Raw genomic sequence first — 15989 nt, 5'->3', positions numbered from 1 at the left:
AAAGAATGATCATGATATGAACTGATGCAATGTATAAAAAGTAACAACAATATTATAAAATGATAAGCTATGAATGACATAACTATTCTCAGCAATACAATGACCTAAGACAACTAAGGGACTTATGATGAAAAATGCTATCTATACACAGAGAAAGAATTGATAGTGTCTGATTAGATTGAAGCATGCTTTTTTTTTTACTTTCCTTATTTTTCTTGAGGTTTGTTTGTTTTATTTTTATCTATATTTTCTTTTGCAACATGACTGTTATGGAAATTCTCAATAGTGGAGGAGGTTACAGAAAGAAGAGGGGAGAGAAATGAATATTGATAAAAGGAGAGAGATAGACAGAACTGAACAAGCAAAGCAGAGACAGAGAAATAGGGAGAGAGAGAAAATGAATATAACTGGGGAAAATAAAATATGAAATTAAAAAAAATTATCATAATAGACAATGAAGCCTTGTATTTTAATAGTTGACTGTTAAAAGAAAATTACTCATTTTTTTTAAACACTAGAATTTCTAACTAATTATGGGTGTCCCATAGGAATGGAGATAACAGACAACTGCAAACTTTCCACTGTTATTTAAAAAATGTTAAATGTAGCTGGTCTTTGGAAAAACATGAACAAAAATTACATGAAGCTAAGAAGTCATGTGATTTGTACGTTTGGAAGGGATACCTATACCAGTGCTATCCTAGAACCAATGAATTAAGGACATAATTTCAATTAATATTTTATTTTCACCCAATAACATGTAAAAATGATTTTTAACATTCTTTTTTAAAAATTCTGAGTTCAAAATTTTCTCCCTTTCTCCCTCTCCACCCCATTGAGAAAACAAGCAATTTGACACCATGTAATTCTTTCCAGGTTTATCTTGGAACATCTTGCTCATCATTTCTTTTATTATTTCATTACAATAATATTATAATTTGTTCAGTTATTTCCCAAATTGATGGGCATCTCAATTTCTAGTTCTTTGCAATTGCTAAAAGAGCTGCTATAAATGTTTTTGTACATATAGTTCCTTTTGCTTTTTAAAAAAAATCTTTTTGGAATACAGTCTAGTAGTGGTATTGCTTGGTCAAGAGGTATATACATATGTATATAAACCCTTTTTGCAACTCTTTGGGCATAGATCTAAACTTCACTTCAGAATGGTTGAATCAAATCACAATTACACTGACTGTGCATTAAGTTTCAATTTTCCCCCTCAACATTTGCCATTTTTCTTTTCTGTCATATTAAGTAGTCTAATCAGTGTGAAGTATTACCTCATAGTTGTTTTAATTTGCATTTCTCTCATCAATAGTTATTTGTAGGATTTTTTCATATGATTATAGAGAGCTTTAATTATTTTGTCTAAAAATTTCCTGTATCATTTATCAACTACTGAATGGTTCTCTCTCTCTCTCTCTCTCTCTCTCTCTCTGTCTGTCTTTCCTTTCATTATTACCATTCTCACATGTTTTGCTTTTTACTGTTTCCCCCAATCCATCCTTCCTTCTATCAGCTCCCCTATCCCCATCACAACTCCTCTCCTCCCCTTCACCTCTTACTTTCTTATAGGATTAGACAGATTTCTATACCTAACTGATTGTGTATCTTAATCCTTCTTGATTAATTCCAATCAGAGTAAGTTCAAGTGCTTCTTCTCCAATGTAAAAGCCCCCTCCCCCAATTTTTTCATGTGAGATAATTTATCACATTCTACTTTACTCTTTTCCCTTCTTCTAGTGCCTTTCTATTTCTCATCCCTTAATTTTAATTTTTTAGATACCATCCCATCATATTCAACTTTCACCCATGCCTTCTGTGTACTTCTAGGTAACCCTTCTAGCTACCCTCTATGCAAATATATCTTTCCATATAGGAATGTAAACAGTTCAAGCTTATTGAATCCCTTATAGTTTCTCTTCTCTGTTTAAGAAAATAATTTCACAGAGAAGTAGATGCTAGTTTGCAGGAGATCTCGAGGTAATTCTGGATGAGAGAGTTTTGCTGCACAGTGGTTAGAAAGATACAAGGATTATTAGGATTTGGTGGGGTGTTTGTCATATAGGAGCAGCACAATAGAATGGGGGAGAAAGTAATAGGTCTCAAGATCACAGTGAAAAGAGGATACTGCATCTCTAATACTGCATCTACTAATACTGAGAAAGAGGAAGGAAATAACTACTTATATAGTGCTTATTATACGCCCAGTACTATAATAAGTATTTTGGGGTTTTTTCACATATTATGTCTTTTGAAACACCCCTTAAAAGTAGGTGCTAATATTATCCCCATTTTACAGTTGTGGGCATTGAAGTAATCAGACGTTAAATCATTTGTGAAATCACATAATTAGTAAGTGTCTGAGACTGAATATGAACTCAGATCTTCCTGACTCCAGATTCATAACTCTATCCACTCTGCCACCAGCTGCCTGAGTGGGGATAGGATTTTAGTGTCTAATCAGAAGTAGAAAATAGAAAGGAGATATTGGCAGGATGGTTGGAATGGACTCTGGGAAGAAGGGAAGGAGGCTAAAACAATTCTGGAACCTGGAGGCGGTTCCTTGGTGGAAGGCAACCAGGAGGCACTGGAGAGAGCTATCATATACCCCTTGACCCTATTCTTCTCTTCTTTCTAACTTATTAACGTGGTATGTGGGAAAGAATACACATGCTCTAGAAGTGATATTACTAGTATGGAGTACAAAGGGACTGGAATGTCCTTATTTCTGGAGACCTTACTGAGCACAGCACAAGTTTCATTAGCTTTGTATTAGGCTTCTCTGTCACGCTTTTGGCTCCTATTCAGCTTTCACCCAGCTAAAACCCTCAGATTTATTTTAGACAAAATGCTGTCTGACCATACGTCTCCCATTTTGTTTTTGTAAAGCCAATTATTTTAATCCAGGTATAAAAACCTATATCCCTAATAAAAAAATTTCATTTTATTAGGTTCACCCCAGTGTGCTAGCCTTTAGTGATCTTTTGGGATACTGACTGTTACCCATTTCCTAGCTGCATAGTCATGACACCCCAAGTCACTTAATCTCCATGAATTTCAGGCTGTAAGCATTTATTAAGCCTTTGCTTAAGATGAAAAGGGGGTGGGCTTAAAGATAAAGTAAGAAGATTAAGGAGCAGAAGCAAAAGTCCAGTGAAAGAGTGAGTGAGTTTAGGACCATCTGAGTATTTCCTCAAAATGGAAGTTTGAGAAATAACTCCTAAAGAAGCAGGACAGAGCATCAGGGCCTCAGTTTTCTCACTTGTTAAATAAGGATATTATTTGTCAGAGTTAGTATGAAAGGTTTTTTTAAACTTCAAGGCACATGCATCTGTTGAGTATGAACTATTTTTTCTTTTGAAATATTTTTTATTTAAAAAATTAATGGTATAAATAAAATACAATAAAATAAATAAATTTCCAGTGACATATAAAGACAATTTAGGCTTTTATTTTTTGAAAGATTTTGAGTGAGTTCCAAATTTTCTTCCTCCTTTCCCCTTTGTCCCTACGCCTCCCTAAGATGGCAGTTAATCTGGTATAAGTTCTACATTTGCAGTCATGTAAGACATTTCCACATTAGTCATGTTGTGAAAGAAGAAACAGAACAAAAGGGTAAAAAGGGGGAAGAAAAGTGAAAATAGTAGGCTTTTATCTGCATTCATATTTCATCATTAGTATGAACTATTATTATTAGCAATCTGAAGAGTGTGACAGAACCCTAGGAGTTATCTTGTCTAGACTTTCCCCAGATGTTTTCTGAAGCAGAAAGTAATTGAACATTCAAGGATATGAAGCTTTACTTCATAGCAAGATTTACTAGAAATTCACATCTATCCCCTAAAACTAAATCACTAACAAATAAATACTGGACAACTTTCCTTTATTCACCGTTTGTTACATTCCCTTTGCTGCCTTGTCTTCCTAGTTTAATGAGGCTGGGCTGCCAACCATAGCAATGTAGTTAATGGAAATAGGTTTAACTTTCCTCGATATCATTTGCTGGCAGATCCTGCATTTAAAATTCTTGCTTTGTTGATCTGTAACATTCCTAATCATTTCTCAGCTTGAAACCAAACAGAACAATGCCATTGTATGGGAATATGATACAGAGAGTTTCTGCCTTCACTGACTCAGGCAGGAAAAAAATCTTTTATGTTGCCTTTGCCTGAAAATTAAGAGTTTGTTTTCAAAAAATATTAATTTTGGAAGGGTCCATTCGTCAGCATGAATACAGGATCAAACTATTATTTTGTACATGCTTTAATGAAGAGGAATTATGTGTGTCATACACCATCTTTATTAGAAATTTCATTAATACATTAAAGTAATGGGTTGTTACTACTCATTAAACTCCTTTCTTTTTGAAAAAAGTGGCAAGGTTTTTTTAATGGTTTTCTGCAATAATTTGCAGATTGTAATATTTGTCTTCTAATTGATCCAAGTTGAAGTCTAGTTGTATCTCTTCCCCCGTTTGTGTCAGGATTATTGGGCCATTAAATGGGTGGCAGGGTGGGACACGGATTAATAGGGTTATGGAAAGAAACCTTCCTCATTCAAGATAGGGAGACTGTCTCCTCTATATTTCCTACCCCAGGACCTGACCCAGAACTGCCCCTGAGTTACACTGACATTACAGAAGAATGTCACATCTCAGAGAATGTAGCCAGATTCTGACAGCAAAGATTCCTGGCTGAATATGAAGGGACCCTCCTCTCTGTTAAATTTAGCTTTATATGATCTTAAATTCTTAATTTTTCTCCTTGAGGAAAGTGTCATCTGATACCATAGACACAGTGTACCCCACTCTATAACCATGCCCATCTTTCATCAGCTAGCCCAAATCTCCACTTACTGGTGGTCCTTCATATTTTTAGCTACCATTGTTTCTTTTACTCTTTCCCTTTACTTTCCAAGTTCTGGCACAGAGTAAGTACTTAATAAAAAAAATTCTTGATTAATTACCTCCAAAAAAAAAAACCAAAACATGCTTCTTTGGGTTTTTAAAGAATGAGTTTACTATTATGACTGTTTGGATCTTATCACTGCTTCCTATCCTGTAAAAAATTCTTTCTGTATGACTTCCATGGAGGACCCACCCAAGGCTTGAAATTCTTTCCTCTGATTCTTTTTTTAAAACGTATTTTATTTTTAAAAATAGAATAAGAAAAAAGAAAAACAGAAAAGGAATACAAAACAAAACAAAAAAGAACATTGTCATGTGCTCAGCAGAACATCAGGGAGAATTCAAAATATATAACAACAAATTACTAGATCAAGAAAGTGTGTATATATATGTATATATATATATATATTAGTAAAATAAATTATATTCATCATGAGTATGCATCTTTTCTTTATTTCCTTGTAAATTGTTTTTTGTTCTCTGTTATGTAACTTTTTAACTTTATTCTTTTCCCCACTCCCTCACAACCCCCAAGCAAGCTATAGTTAAGAAAAGATATATTTATGTATACTTATATAGAAAAATACATACAATACACATATCCCACTCCTCCCCCTTATACATATCCACGCATCTTTCCTATCCCTGTTGACGCTGCTTTTATTCTGCTCCTTAGTTTGCCTTGCTATTACTTAACCTCCCCCACCCACAGATCTCTCCTTTGTCTTCTTTACCATTTGCTTCCCCCTTATTTCTTTTCTTTTCTTTCTTTCTTTCTTTCTTTCTTTCTTTCTTTCTTTCTTTCTTTCTTTCTTTCTTTCTTTCTTTCTTTCTTTCTCTTTCTTTTTTTCTGAGGCAATTGGGGTTAAGTGACTTGCCCAGGGTCATACAGCTAAGAAGTGTTAAGTGTGAGGCCAGATTTCAACTCAAGTCTTCCTGACTTCAGGTTTGGTGTTCTATCCACTGCTGCCCCTCCCCCTTATTTCTTTATATTTTGTAGGGTGCTATATCCTTCATGGTATATATATATAGTGTTGCCTATTGAACCCATTCCCCATGTGAGTAAAATTTCAGAACTATGAGCTCTCCTTCTCCCTCTAATGCCTCTGTGTCTTTTCTTCTTCTGTATCTCATTTGTAAAACATGACTTCTATTTTTACCTCAACTCTACCCAAACTTTCTTTTGAACTACCTTATTGTTGATGTCACACTTGAACATATGGTATACATTTGCAGTATTAAAAAATCATAAACAATTTGTTAGTGTTAAGTTCCTAGAAATTGATCTTTGATAATGGCTCTTACATGTTAAATTTTCTATTAAGTTTGGGTTTCATTGATAGAAAGTCCTGAAAGTCGGCAAGTTCCTTGAATGTCCATTTTTTTCTTGTTCAATATTATAAAAAATTTTATTGGATAGGATATATTTGGCCTCAGGCCTAGTTGTTTTGATTGTCAGTAGATTTGATTACAGGAAATGCGTTTTTTTTTTTATTGTGGCTGCTGAAAAGTACTATACTATTCTAATTGTAGTTCCAGGATATTTGAATTTTTTTTTTTTTTGTTTCTTGCAAAATTTTCTCTTTGGTTTGGGGTTTTTGAAATTTGGCAATAATATTCTTATGTGTTTTCCACAAAAGATCTCTTTGAGATAATGATCAGTAGTTTTTTCTATTTCTACTTTCACCTCATGTTCTATCACTACAGGACAATTTTCTTGGATTATTTCTTGCATTATTGTGTCCTTTTTGTTCTTTTTGTTTATTTAATTTTTTGGTTATAAGTTTGAGGCAGTCCAATTATTCTTATATTTTCTTCTTCTTGATCTGTTCTCCAGATCTTTTTTTTTTTATGTTTCACATTCTTTTCTTTTTTTCATTCTTTATAATCCTTTTTTTGTCATTTCTTGGTCTCTCCTAACTTCACTGACTTCCCCTTGCCCAGGATTTATTTTCACCTTTGAGGCTCTTTGTCTCTTTTTCAAGTTGGTTGGCTTTTTTTTTTCCCATAATCTTATTTTTTCTTGAATTTTTTTTTTTTTTTTTTTTTTTGCTTTTAGTTTTTCTTCAATGTCTCTCATTTGATTTTTAAATTCTTTTTGGAGTTCTTCTATGAAACCTCTCTGAGCAGAGCCATTTCACATTACTCTTTGGGGTAACTTTTTTATTTTAGTGTCCTCTTCTGAAGATGAACCCTAGTCTTCCCTATTCCCATAGTTGGTTTCTATGGAGAGGGGTTCCTTTCTTATTTTCTGGTTCATTTTTTTTAAAATAAAAGGCATTAGCATAATCACCTCTAATTGTGGGGTAGAGGAGATTTTGTCTCTGCAGCATAGTTGGGCCTGGTGTTCCCAATCAGCCAAGGTTCCCTCAGTCTCCTTTGACTTAGACCCAGACTCCTCAAGCACTCCAAGAGGTCAGAGTTTCTGTGATTCCTGCTGAGACTTCAGTGACATCCAGCTTGCCCCAGGGTTCCCTATTTGATTTTCTAAGGAGATATTCCCAGGGGAACTTTCTTCATATCTTCTTGGATTGTACCAGGAGGACCCCTGTTCTGCCCCAATTCTTGATTTTTTACCAGTGTATGTTCACCCTGAAGCACAAATTGGTTCAATTTGTGGGGGAAATCTGGAGAGCTTGAAATTCATCAACTTACTCCACATCTTCCTAGAATCCTAAGGCACCCTTCATCCCCAGCTCTGATCTTCTTGATATGCTGAGTACTTACTGTAGCATTCCAGGTATCTGGTAAACGTATCATTCTTGCTGCTTGACAAAGTACCTCACTTTCTAGTCATTCCTATTCTTGATGATGTCTTTTTTTGCTGTTTATTAAAGAAAGTCATCTTTCATAGTGTGAACTCATCTCCTGATTTTTTCCAGAAATTGGTCCCATTGTCTTTCCCACCCTCTCATATCTCTAGTCTTTCCCTATCTATTGGCTTATTCCCTAATGACTCAAACAAGCCCATGTCTGTCTCCTCACTATCCTATCTCTCTTCCTACCTTCTTGAAAAAGCTATGTACAGATACCTTCATTTTCTTTCCTCCTACCTCTGAAGTCTCTGCAATCTGGCTTCTAACATTGTCATTTCTGTGAAACAACCCTCTCCAAAATTACTAGTAATCTCTTAATTGCTGGATGTAATGATCTTTTTTTCAATCATCATCCTTCTTGGCATGTCTGCAACCTTTGAAACTGCTGATCACCATCTCCTCTTACATAATATTTCATCTATAAGTATTTACTGTTCTCTCCTTTTCTTTCTATTTGTCTGATTGCTCCTTCTCCTTCTCCTTTTCTGGGTCTCCATTTAGTTCATATCTACTAGGCATGGATATTCACCAAGGCTTTGTCTCCAGCTCCTTTTCTCTTCTCCCTAGAATTATCTCATTTAACAATTCCCTTGGATTTAAAGATCATATCTATGCAGATGATTGTCAGATCATATCTGGCTCTAGTCTCTATCCTAAGATATTGGCCCCAAATCATCAACAATCTTTTGGATATCTTGAAATGGATGTCCTGTGGGCATCTCAAACTCAGCAAATTCAAAACAAAGCTGTTATATAGTGTTCCCCACCTCAAATTCTCCCTTCTAAACTTCTCGATTAGTTGAGTAAAGAGCATCACTATTTTTCTAGTTACTCAGGTTTCCAGCTTTGGTATCATTCATGACTTCTCAATCTCAATCATTTCACATATCCGATGTTTTATCAAAACTTGTTATTTCTATACTTCCACAACTCTGGTGTATTCCCTTTTCCTGCTCTTATAAAATTGCCATCTTGGAACAAGGCTTCTTCATTTCCCACTTGGACTATGCCAAGAACTCTCTAATTAGTCTTCCTGTTTCAAGATTCTTTTCCCTGATCTAGTCTCTACTAGGCTGCCAATGTGACTTTCTTAATCAAACAAATCAATTGACCAAATCAACTCTTCTTCCTATTCAATAAAGTTTAATGACTTTTGTTACATCCCAAATAAAATATAAAATCTTGTGTGGCATTTAAAGCCCCTCACAACTCAATCCCTTCTTACCTTCCATACATACTCTTGTACATATACAAACAGAATTGAATTAGCTCAAATGAAACCTGAGATTCACATCATAGGAACTATTTGTGACTGACCTGTGGCAGAGAATTCTGAGTTCATGTTAGTCTGATCAGTCAAGTTGGACACACTGTAACTCAACTCCGATATAATGATGTCATTTTGGTCCTCTTCAAGAATGAAGAATGAAAACCAACCAACCCATACCCATTCTGTGATTCAGTTATCTTTTGCCTATCCTTACACATAATATTCCATTACCCAATTCCATGCTTTTTCACAAGCTGTTCCTCAAACCTGTTCATCCTCCCTTTTCACCTCTTAGTTTCCCTGCTTCCTTTAAGATTCAACTCAGATGTTGCTTTTGACCAAAAGCCTTTCCTATGCTCCCCACTACCTCTTCAAAATTTATCTTCCACCTATTCTGTACATTTCTTGTATATACAAAGTTATTTATATTTTCACCTTTCTTTATATTTTTATTATTATTTCTTTTATATATTTTATACATATTTCTAGCATCTAGCATAGTTCCGGGCACATAATAAACATTTAATAAATCTTTGTTGACTAATAAAGCCCACTTTATAGCTGTTTCATATCCTTTATGTATTTTATTATGCCTCTGTATTGCTAAGAATTTTAATTTGTGTTTTAATACCAACTCTGACATCTCACAGAAGCCAAGTATTTTAAAGTTGAAAAAAGACCTTCTCTACCATGGAGAGACTAGACCATCCCTAATCCCAAGGAAAGAATTCCCACTAAAACACATCTGACAAGTGATTATCTACTCTTGCTTGAAAGGTAACAAGGAGGATCCCACCTCTTCCTAAGGTATTCTGGAACTCCATTCTCCTTTTGAACAATTTCTTTCCAATGTTCCAAGGTTAGCTCTCTGGGGCCAAACACAACTAGAACCAATTGAATTCCTCATCCTCCTGGAGCCCTTCAGATATTCAAAGATATTAGTCATACTTAGTATTGATGTTTAGGACTAGAATGACCTTTGAGCTTAAGAGTATAATACCTTCATTTTACAGGTAAGGAAACTGACATCCAGAGAAACTCAACGATATCAAATGGCAGAGCCAGTATACAAACTCATATCTTCTGAGTGTGAATTATCTTCTGCCTCTCATTCTTTTTCCCTTATATCCCTGCATGACCATTTGCTTATATTGGTGACCACACTATTAAATGGGAGGTATACCTAGCATGCCTCAGGATTTTGTCCAATAGTTTATGTGGGTCGTATTGTATTTTGAAAGGCTGTATTTCACTCTTGTTCTTCTGATTGTTATAATTTGTACTTAACTGAGCTGAATCTTGTACAGATGTTCACATCAGCCAACCTTGGCTTTACTCCTTATATATAGTATATTGGCACATGCATACTTGTTATTTATTTAGAGGTTTGACTGTGCTCTTGACAGAATTCATATAGTTGAGAAAACATTTCCCCTCTTATTCCTATCTCTCTCATCCTCTAGTTTCCCTTTTCTACCCTTGGAATTGAGAATGACAGCATGTCACTTAAATGTGAACAATGAACAGAACTGGAATTCTCTACAGATCACATTTTTAGTGTTCATTAATCTAGAATTGCATCACTACAATTAGGTGATGATAAAGATAGAATTGATGATATTTATAATAGAAACAGGAAATGACTCAATCTTGTCATTGAGCCTTATATCAAAGGATGTAAAGAAAGAGAAACCATTTTCCCCTAAACTACTTATTCTCCAGCTAAGGCTGGTTTGATCCTAGGTAATCAAATCTGTTTTCATTTTGTTTGCTTACTGTAGTTCTGTAACCTATATTAGATGGTATATCAAGAGCCTCTCTCATTCTTTCATGTTGCTGATGCTGGAGGGATGTTCAGAGATGTAGGTTAGCCTGCCGTGTGATGGGTGAGTGAATGTTCAAACCTCTGAGCCAATTCCTCCATACTATAGTGATTGTTAATTTTCTGATTCACTGGGTTATCTTCACAGCTAGTTTCCTTGTGGTTTCTAAAGGTGAAATACAGTGGTTTCTTTTTTCACCCTTAGCAGAAAATAGAGTTAATTTAGAGAGGTTACAGCCTCTATTGGTTAAGTAAGAGAAACTTAGGTGGTAACTGCATAGAGGTTCAATCAAAGAATGTAAAATGAGATTTTCTATTGCACTTGTAGAATTCCTCCATTTCATTCTTACTATCACTGTACCAACAATTTATTGCTATATGTAGGTATCGATAGCTTTGTGGCAGGAACTATTTTTTGTTTTGTTTTGTTTTTGTGTTCCAGTTACCTATAGCAATTCTTTCTTTCATTCAACAAGAATCTCTTAAGCACCTATAAGAGCCAGACTCTTTGTAAGTCCTGGGCATACAAAGACAGAAATGAAAATAATTCTTGCCCTGAAGGAACCAAAATGCTGTTGAGATAATGAAAAGTAATAACAAGTTTGTTGTTGTTTTTCAGTCATATCTTATTCTTGTGACCCCATTTGGAGTGGGGAGGATTCTGGGAAGATGGTCAGAAAATTTCAAGCTCTCCAGATTTTCCCCCACAAACAAATTTGCAATTTAGGGTTTACATAGACAGGTGAAAAACAAAGATGACTTGGGGCAGAACAGGAGTCCTCCTGGGACAACCCGAGAAGACCCCCATAAAAGACCCTAAGATGGGGTTTAACCAGGGTGAAGTACAAATCCATCCAGGCTCACTGCATGGAAAAGTGGATATTCCTAAGGCTACCTGGGCTTGAGTAGAGCTTCAGCTGGAAACCATAGGAACTTTCAGCTCCCAGGTAGCATGGGGAATTGGAGGTCTGAGTCATGAAAGAATGAGGGAATCTCTCCTTGCTAGGAAGGCCAGACCTAGCTGTGCTGCTGATAAACTGCTTGGGGTAAGAAGGAACCAGCACAACTAGTGAGTGTAGAAGCAGTGAGGCAAGGAAGTTGCCAGCTGCGGGCACTTGGAGGAAGTGAAGTTTTTATTTTGGGATTTGAGGGAAGAGCTGAACTGCTAGAGGTACTATCCCCCCAAACCTAGAATTAGAAGTGCTTCCACTAACCGTTCTTCTTAAAAAGAAAATGAACAGGCAAGGAAGAATGAAGAACCCAGCCATAAGAACTTATTTTGGGAATAGGAAAGACCAGGGTTCATCTTCAGAGGAGGTCATTGAAGTAAAAAAAAAAAAAAAAAAAGCCTCTTCTACCCCAAAGATTAATATTAAATGGCTCTCTGCCGAGAAAAAATTTATAGAAGAACTCAAAAAAAAAAAAAATCAAGTGAAAGAGATTGAGGAGAAACTTAAGAAAAACAAAAAGATTATGAAAAGAAGTTAACCAATTAAGATAAAGTGGGGTATAGAAGGATGTATAGATGTATGGGAGTGGAACAAAGTGGATAAGGTGAGGTATAGAAGGGTATGTAGAGTTATAGTAGTGGGACAAAGTGTGTAGATTAATGGGAGAGGGATAAAGAAGGGGGAAAGAGTGGCATAGAGTAAAATGGGGCATAGAAGGGTGTTAGATTAACAGGAGTGTAATAAAATGTATAGATTAATGGGAATGAGATAAAAAGGGCAGGGAAGGATCCTGGGTGGGGAGAGTGTTAAGTAATAGCAAGGCAAGTAAAGAGTAAACAGGGATAGAAAATAAAAAATATGCACAAACACTGCAACAAGGATCAGGAGTAGAATTTATTAGAAAAAAAGTAGGGCTTGTAATCACTGCTCTTAGACAAAGTCAAATTTAAAGATTCAATCAAGAGAGAAATATGTCAGCTATATTAATATTCTAGATGCATGTTTATAGTTGGATAAATGCATATATATGTATATGTATGTACATGTGTGTGTCTGAATATAGGTGGGTATATATGCATGTAGGTGTATGTATGTATATAAACTGATATATGTGTGGGTAGGCATGAAAATCTAGGCATATATATTATATAAAAACATATCTGTGTTTAACTGTAGAGGAGGTGGGGGGAATGAAAGTGGAAAAAAAAACAATAAAGTAAAAAAGTACACAGAGAACAAAAGAATAATCTAAAAGGAAGTAAAGATGGACAGTCATTGATATACTCTGTTCTATTATTATTTATTATTTCTTGAAATGGAAATTAATTGTTATATATTCTGAATTCTCTGTGATTTCTGCTGGTCATGACAATATTTTGTTTTGTTTTATTTGTCTTTTCTGTCTTTTTCTATTCTGTTTTTTTCTTATTTTGTATTAAGTTCAATAATGTAAAAAAGTTTTTAAAAATACCAATAGTTTGCCATTTCCTTCTCCAGCTCATTTTACAGTAAAGTAAACTGAAGCAAACAGAGTTAAGTGAATTGGCCAAAGTCACACAATTAGTAAACATCTCAAGCCAGATTTGTATTCAGAAAAATGAATCTTTCTGACTCCAAGCCTGGTGCTCCATCCACTGTTCTCTATACTCTGTTTAGAGACAACTTATTACAAAATATCTACAGAAATGATTTCTACTTTAAGAAGAGTCCCAGAACCTGAAAGGTGAATGGAAGGGGAGGTTGTGGTTCATATTAGGCTTCAGGTAGGAATTAAGGTAAACTGAGTCTCGAAGGAATTCTGGAATTCTATGTGGTCAAGGCAAAGAGGGCGTACACTTACGTTTCTTATAAGTTTACCTATGGATAATTTGTTGCTGTTGTAGTTACAAATAACCAATTCTAGTTATGAATGATTTTTTTATTGTTGCCTTTGTAAGAAAGTAGATCAAAAAACATGACTTGTCAAATAATCTGAGCTATTGTTTATTATTATTATTATTATTATTATTATTATTATTATTATTATTATTATTTGTATCTCTTCCAGGGAGAAATGTCTTCTTCCTCTCCAACTTGCTTTGGAATCCAAGAATATGAAATTGGCTCAATATGCTCTAGCAGGGATGCAGGTATGACTGACTCCCCTTGAATAGAAGGCGGTTTAGGGAAGTGTCAAGTCTCATTTTGCATTTGCAATCCAGCCAAGGTGAATTGATTATGTGTGCTAGAAAATCAATCCTTGAAACTTTGCTAATAATAAATCAGACCTTGGGAAGACAAAAGTGGTAAGTCTTCCTATTTCAATCAAAATTTCTCCCAACTCTGCTTTTTTTTTTCTTCTTTTATCAGTTAAAGGACTATCACTGACAGTCTGAAACCTGAATTTTTCCTTAAGCATTCTCTTTTTTGGAAGGTAGACAAAAAACCTAAGTTGAACTGGGATTTATTTTTTAAAACAACTTGTGAATTATGTCCTTAAGATTGGTATAGATCTAGCATCATCCTCTATGATATTTATAACACTGTACAATGAAAATTGATGTTAAGAATAATTATGTTGATGATACCTCCAAAGCAGTAAAGAATCTTTCTTCAAACATTCAATTAGGTTTCCTTTTCTATCTTTGCTAAGGCAAGAAAGTGAACTAATGTGTAGTTCATTTTCCCAGTAGAATGTTAAGTTTATTGAGAGCTAGGGCTGTTTCTATTTCTTTGTAGTCCCTAGCACAATGCTTTACACACAGTAGATGCTTAATAAATGCTTGTTGATTGAGTCATCAATTGTTAAGTGCCTATTCTGTGAAGAGCACTGTATAAGGCATTGAGGATCATACATAATTTATAGTCTCTAACCTCATGGAACTTAAAATATATTTTTTTAATTTAAAAAAATTGACTATTTTGGACATTATTTTCTTTTAAAATTTTGAGTTCTAAATTCTCTCACTTCCTAGCAGCCTCTCTCGTCTATTGAGAAGGCAAGCAAAATGATCTTAATTATATATATGAAATCATGCAAAACTTATTTCCATCTTTGTCATATATCACCAAAAAAGGAGAGAGAGAGAGAGAGAGAGAGAGAGAGAGAGAGAAAGAGAGAGAGAGAGAGAAAGAGAAATAGAAATAGAAATCAAGAAAATTATACTTCAGGTACTCTCCAGAGGTGGATAGCATTTTTTTAAAATGAGTCCTTTAGAATTGCCTTGGATCATTATACTGTAGCCATCTTTCATGGTTGGTCATGATTACAACATTGCTGTTACTGTTCACAATGATTTTCTGGTTTTTCACACTTCACTTCATACAGGTCTAAAACCAGCTCCATCATTTCTTACAACACAATAGTACTTCATCACACTCAAATGCAACAAGTTGTCCAGCCATGCTCAGGTTGATGAGTATCTCTTCATTGTAATCCTTTGTTACCACAAATAAAGCAATTAGAAGTATTCTTGTACCTAGAGGTCCTTTTCCTTTTTCTTTAATCTCTTTGAGAGTACAGTAATGGCATTGCTGGAGCAAAGGATATGCAGAGTTGTGTGGGCATGGCTCCAAATGGTTTTACAGAATGGTTGGATCAGTACATGACTTCACCAGCAGTTTATTAGTGTACCCATTTTCCCTTATTCTCTCCAGGATTTGTCATTTATGATAAGTATGAGGAGGCTCCTCAGAGATGCTTTAATTTGCTTATCTCCAATCATTCATAAATCAGAGTATTTCTTCATGTGACTATAGTGAGATTTATTTATTCTTCTGAAAACTGCCTGTTTATATCTTTCAATCATTTGTCAACTGAGTAATACAACATATTTTAGACACAATATATTTACAAAGGTGTTCAGGAACAATGGTTGAAGCACATAGGCAAAGTTGGGTTTAACTAGTAAACTAGACCACATTTTTCTTTCCTGAATATGATAATTCATTCAGATTTTATTCTACAGATGCAGGTGCTAATTTCATCATGGTAAAAAGGACAGTATTCCCATTTTGGCAACATATTTTCTTTTCCAGGTGGCTTCTTTTATGAGGTTCAGGCAGGAAGAGATTCGTGGATCAGTGCAGTTTTGGATTAGTGGTTTAGGTTTCAAATGAATGGAGAACATGTAGTTTTTCTAGTTCACCATGCTAACCTTGACTAATAACTAATATTTCTATAGTACCTACTATGTGTCAGCCACTGTTCTAAGTGCTTTATAATTCTAATTTCAGTTTATCC

General features: G+C 34.9%; 1 protein-coding gene across 3 annotated transcripts in view; it reads left to right on the top strand.

Annotated features, from left to right (window-relative positions):
• The window catches only part of ARFGEF3 (ARFGEF family member 3), a 207172-nt gene that overhangs the window by 46644 nt on the left and 144539 nt on the right, over nucleotides 1–15989 (top strand). For all 3 annotated transcript variants that reach the window (XM_031964200.1, XM_031964201.1, XM_003769494.4), the window contains exon 3: nucleotides 13815–13896. In XM_031964200.1, coding sequence (XP_031820060.1) covers nucleotides 13815–13896 — 82 coding nt within the window. The remainder of the gene's footprint in view (nucleotides 1–13814; nucleotides 13897–15989) is intronic.

This window comes from Sarcophilus harrisii, chromosome 4 (genome assembly GCF_902635505.1).
Source record: "Sarcophilus harrisii chromosome 4, mSarHar1.11, whole genome shotgun sequence".
NCBI lineage: Eukaryota > Metazoa > Chordata > Mammalia > Dasyuromorphia > Dasyuridae > Sarcophilus > Sarcophilus harrisii.
Note: the sequence above shows the minus strand (reverse complement) of the source record. Positions and strands in the feature narration are given on the sequence as shown.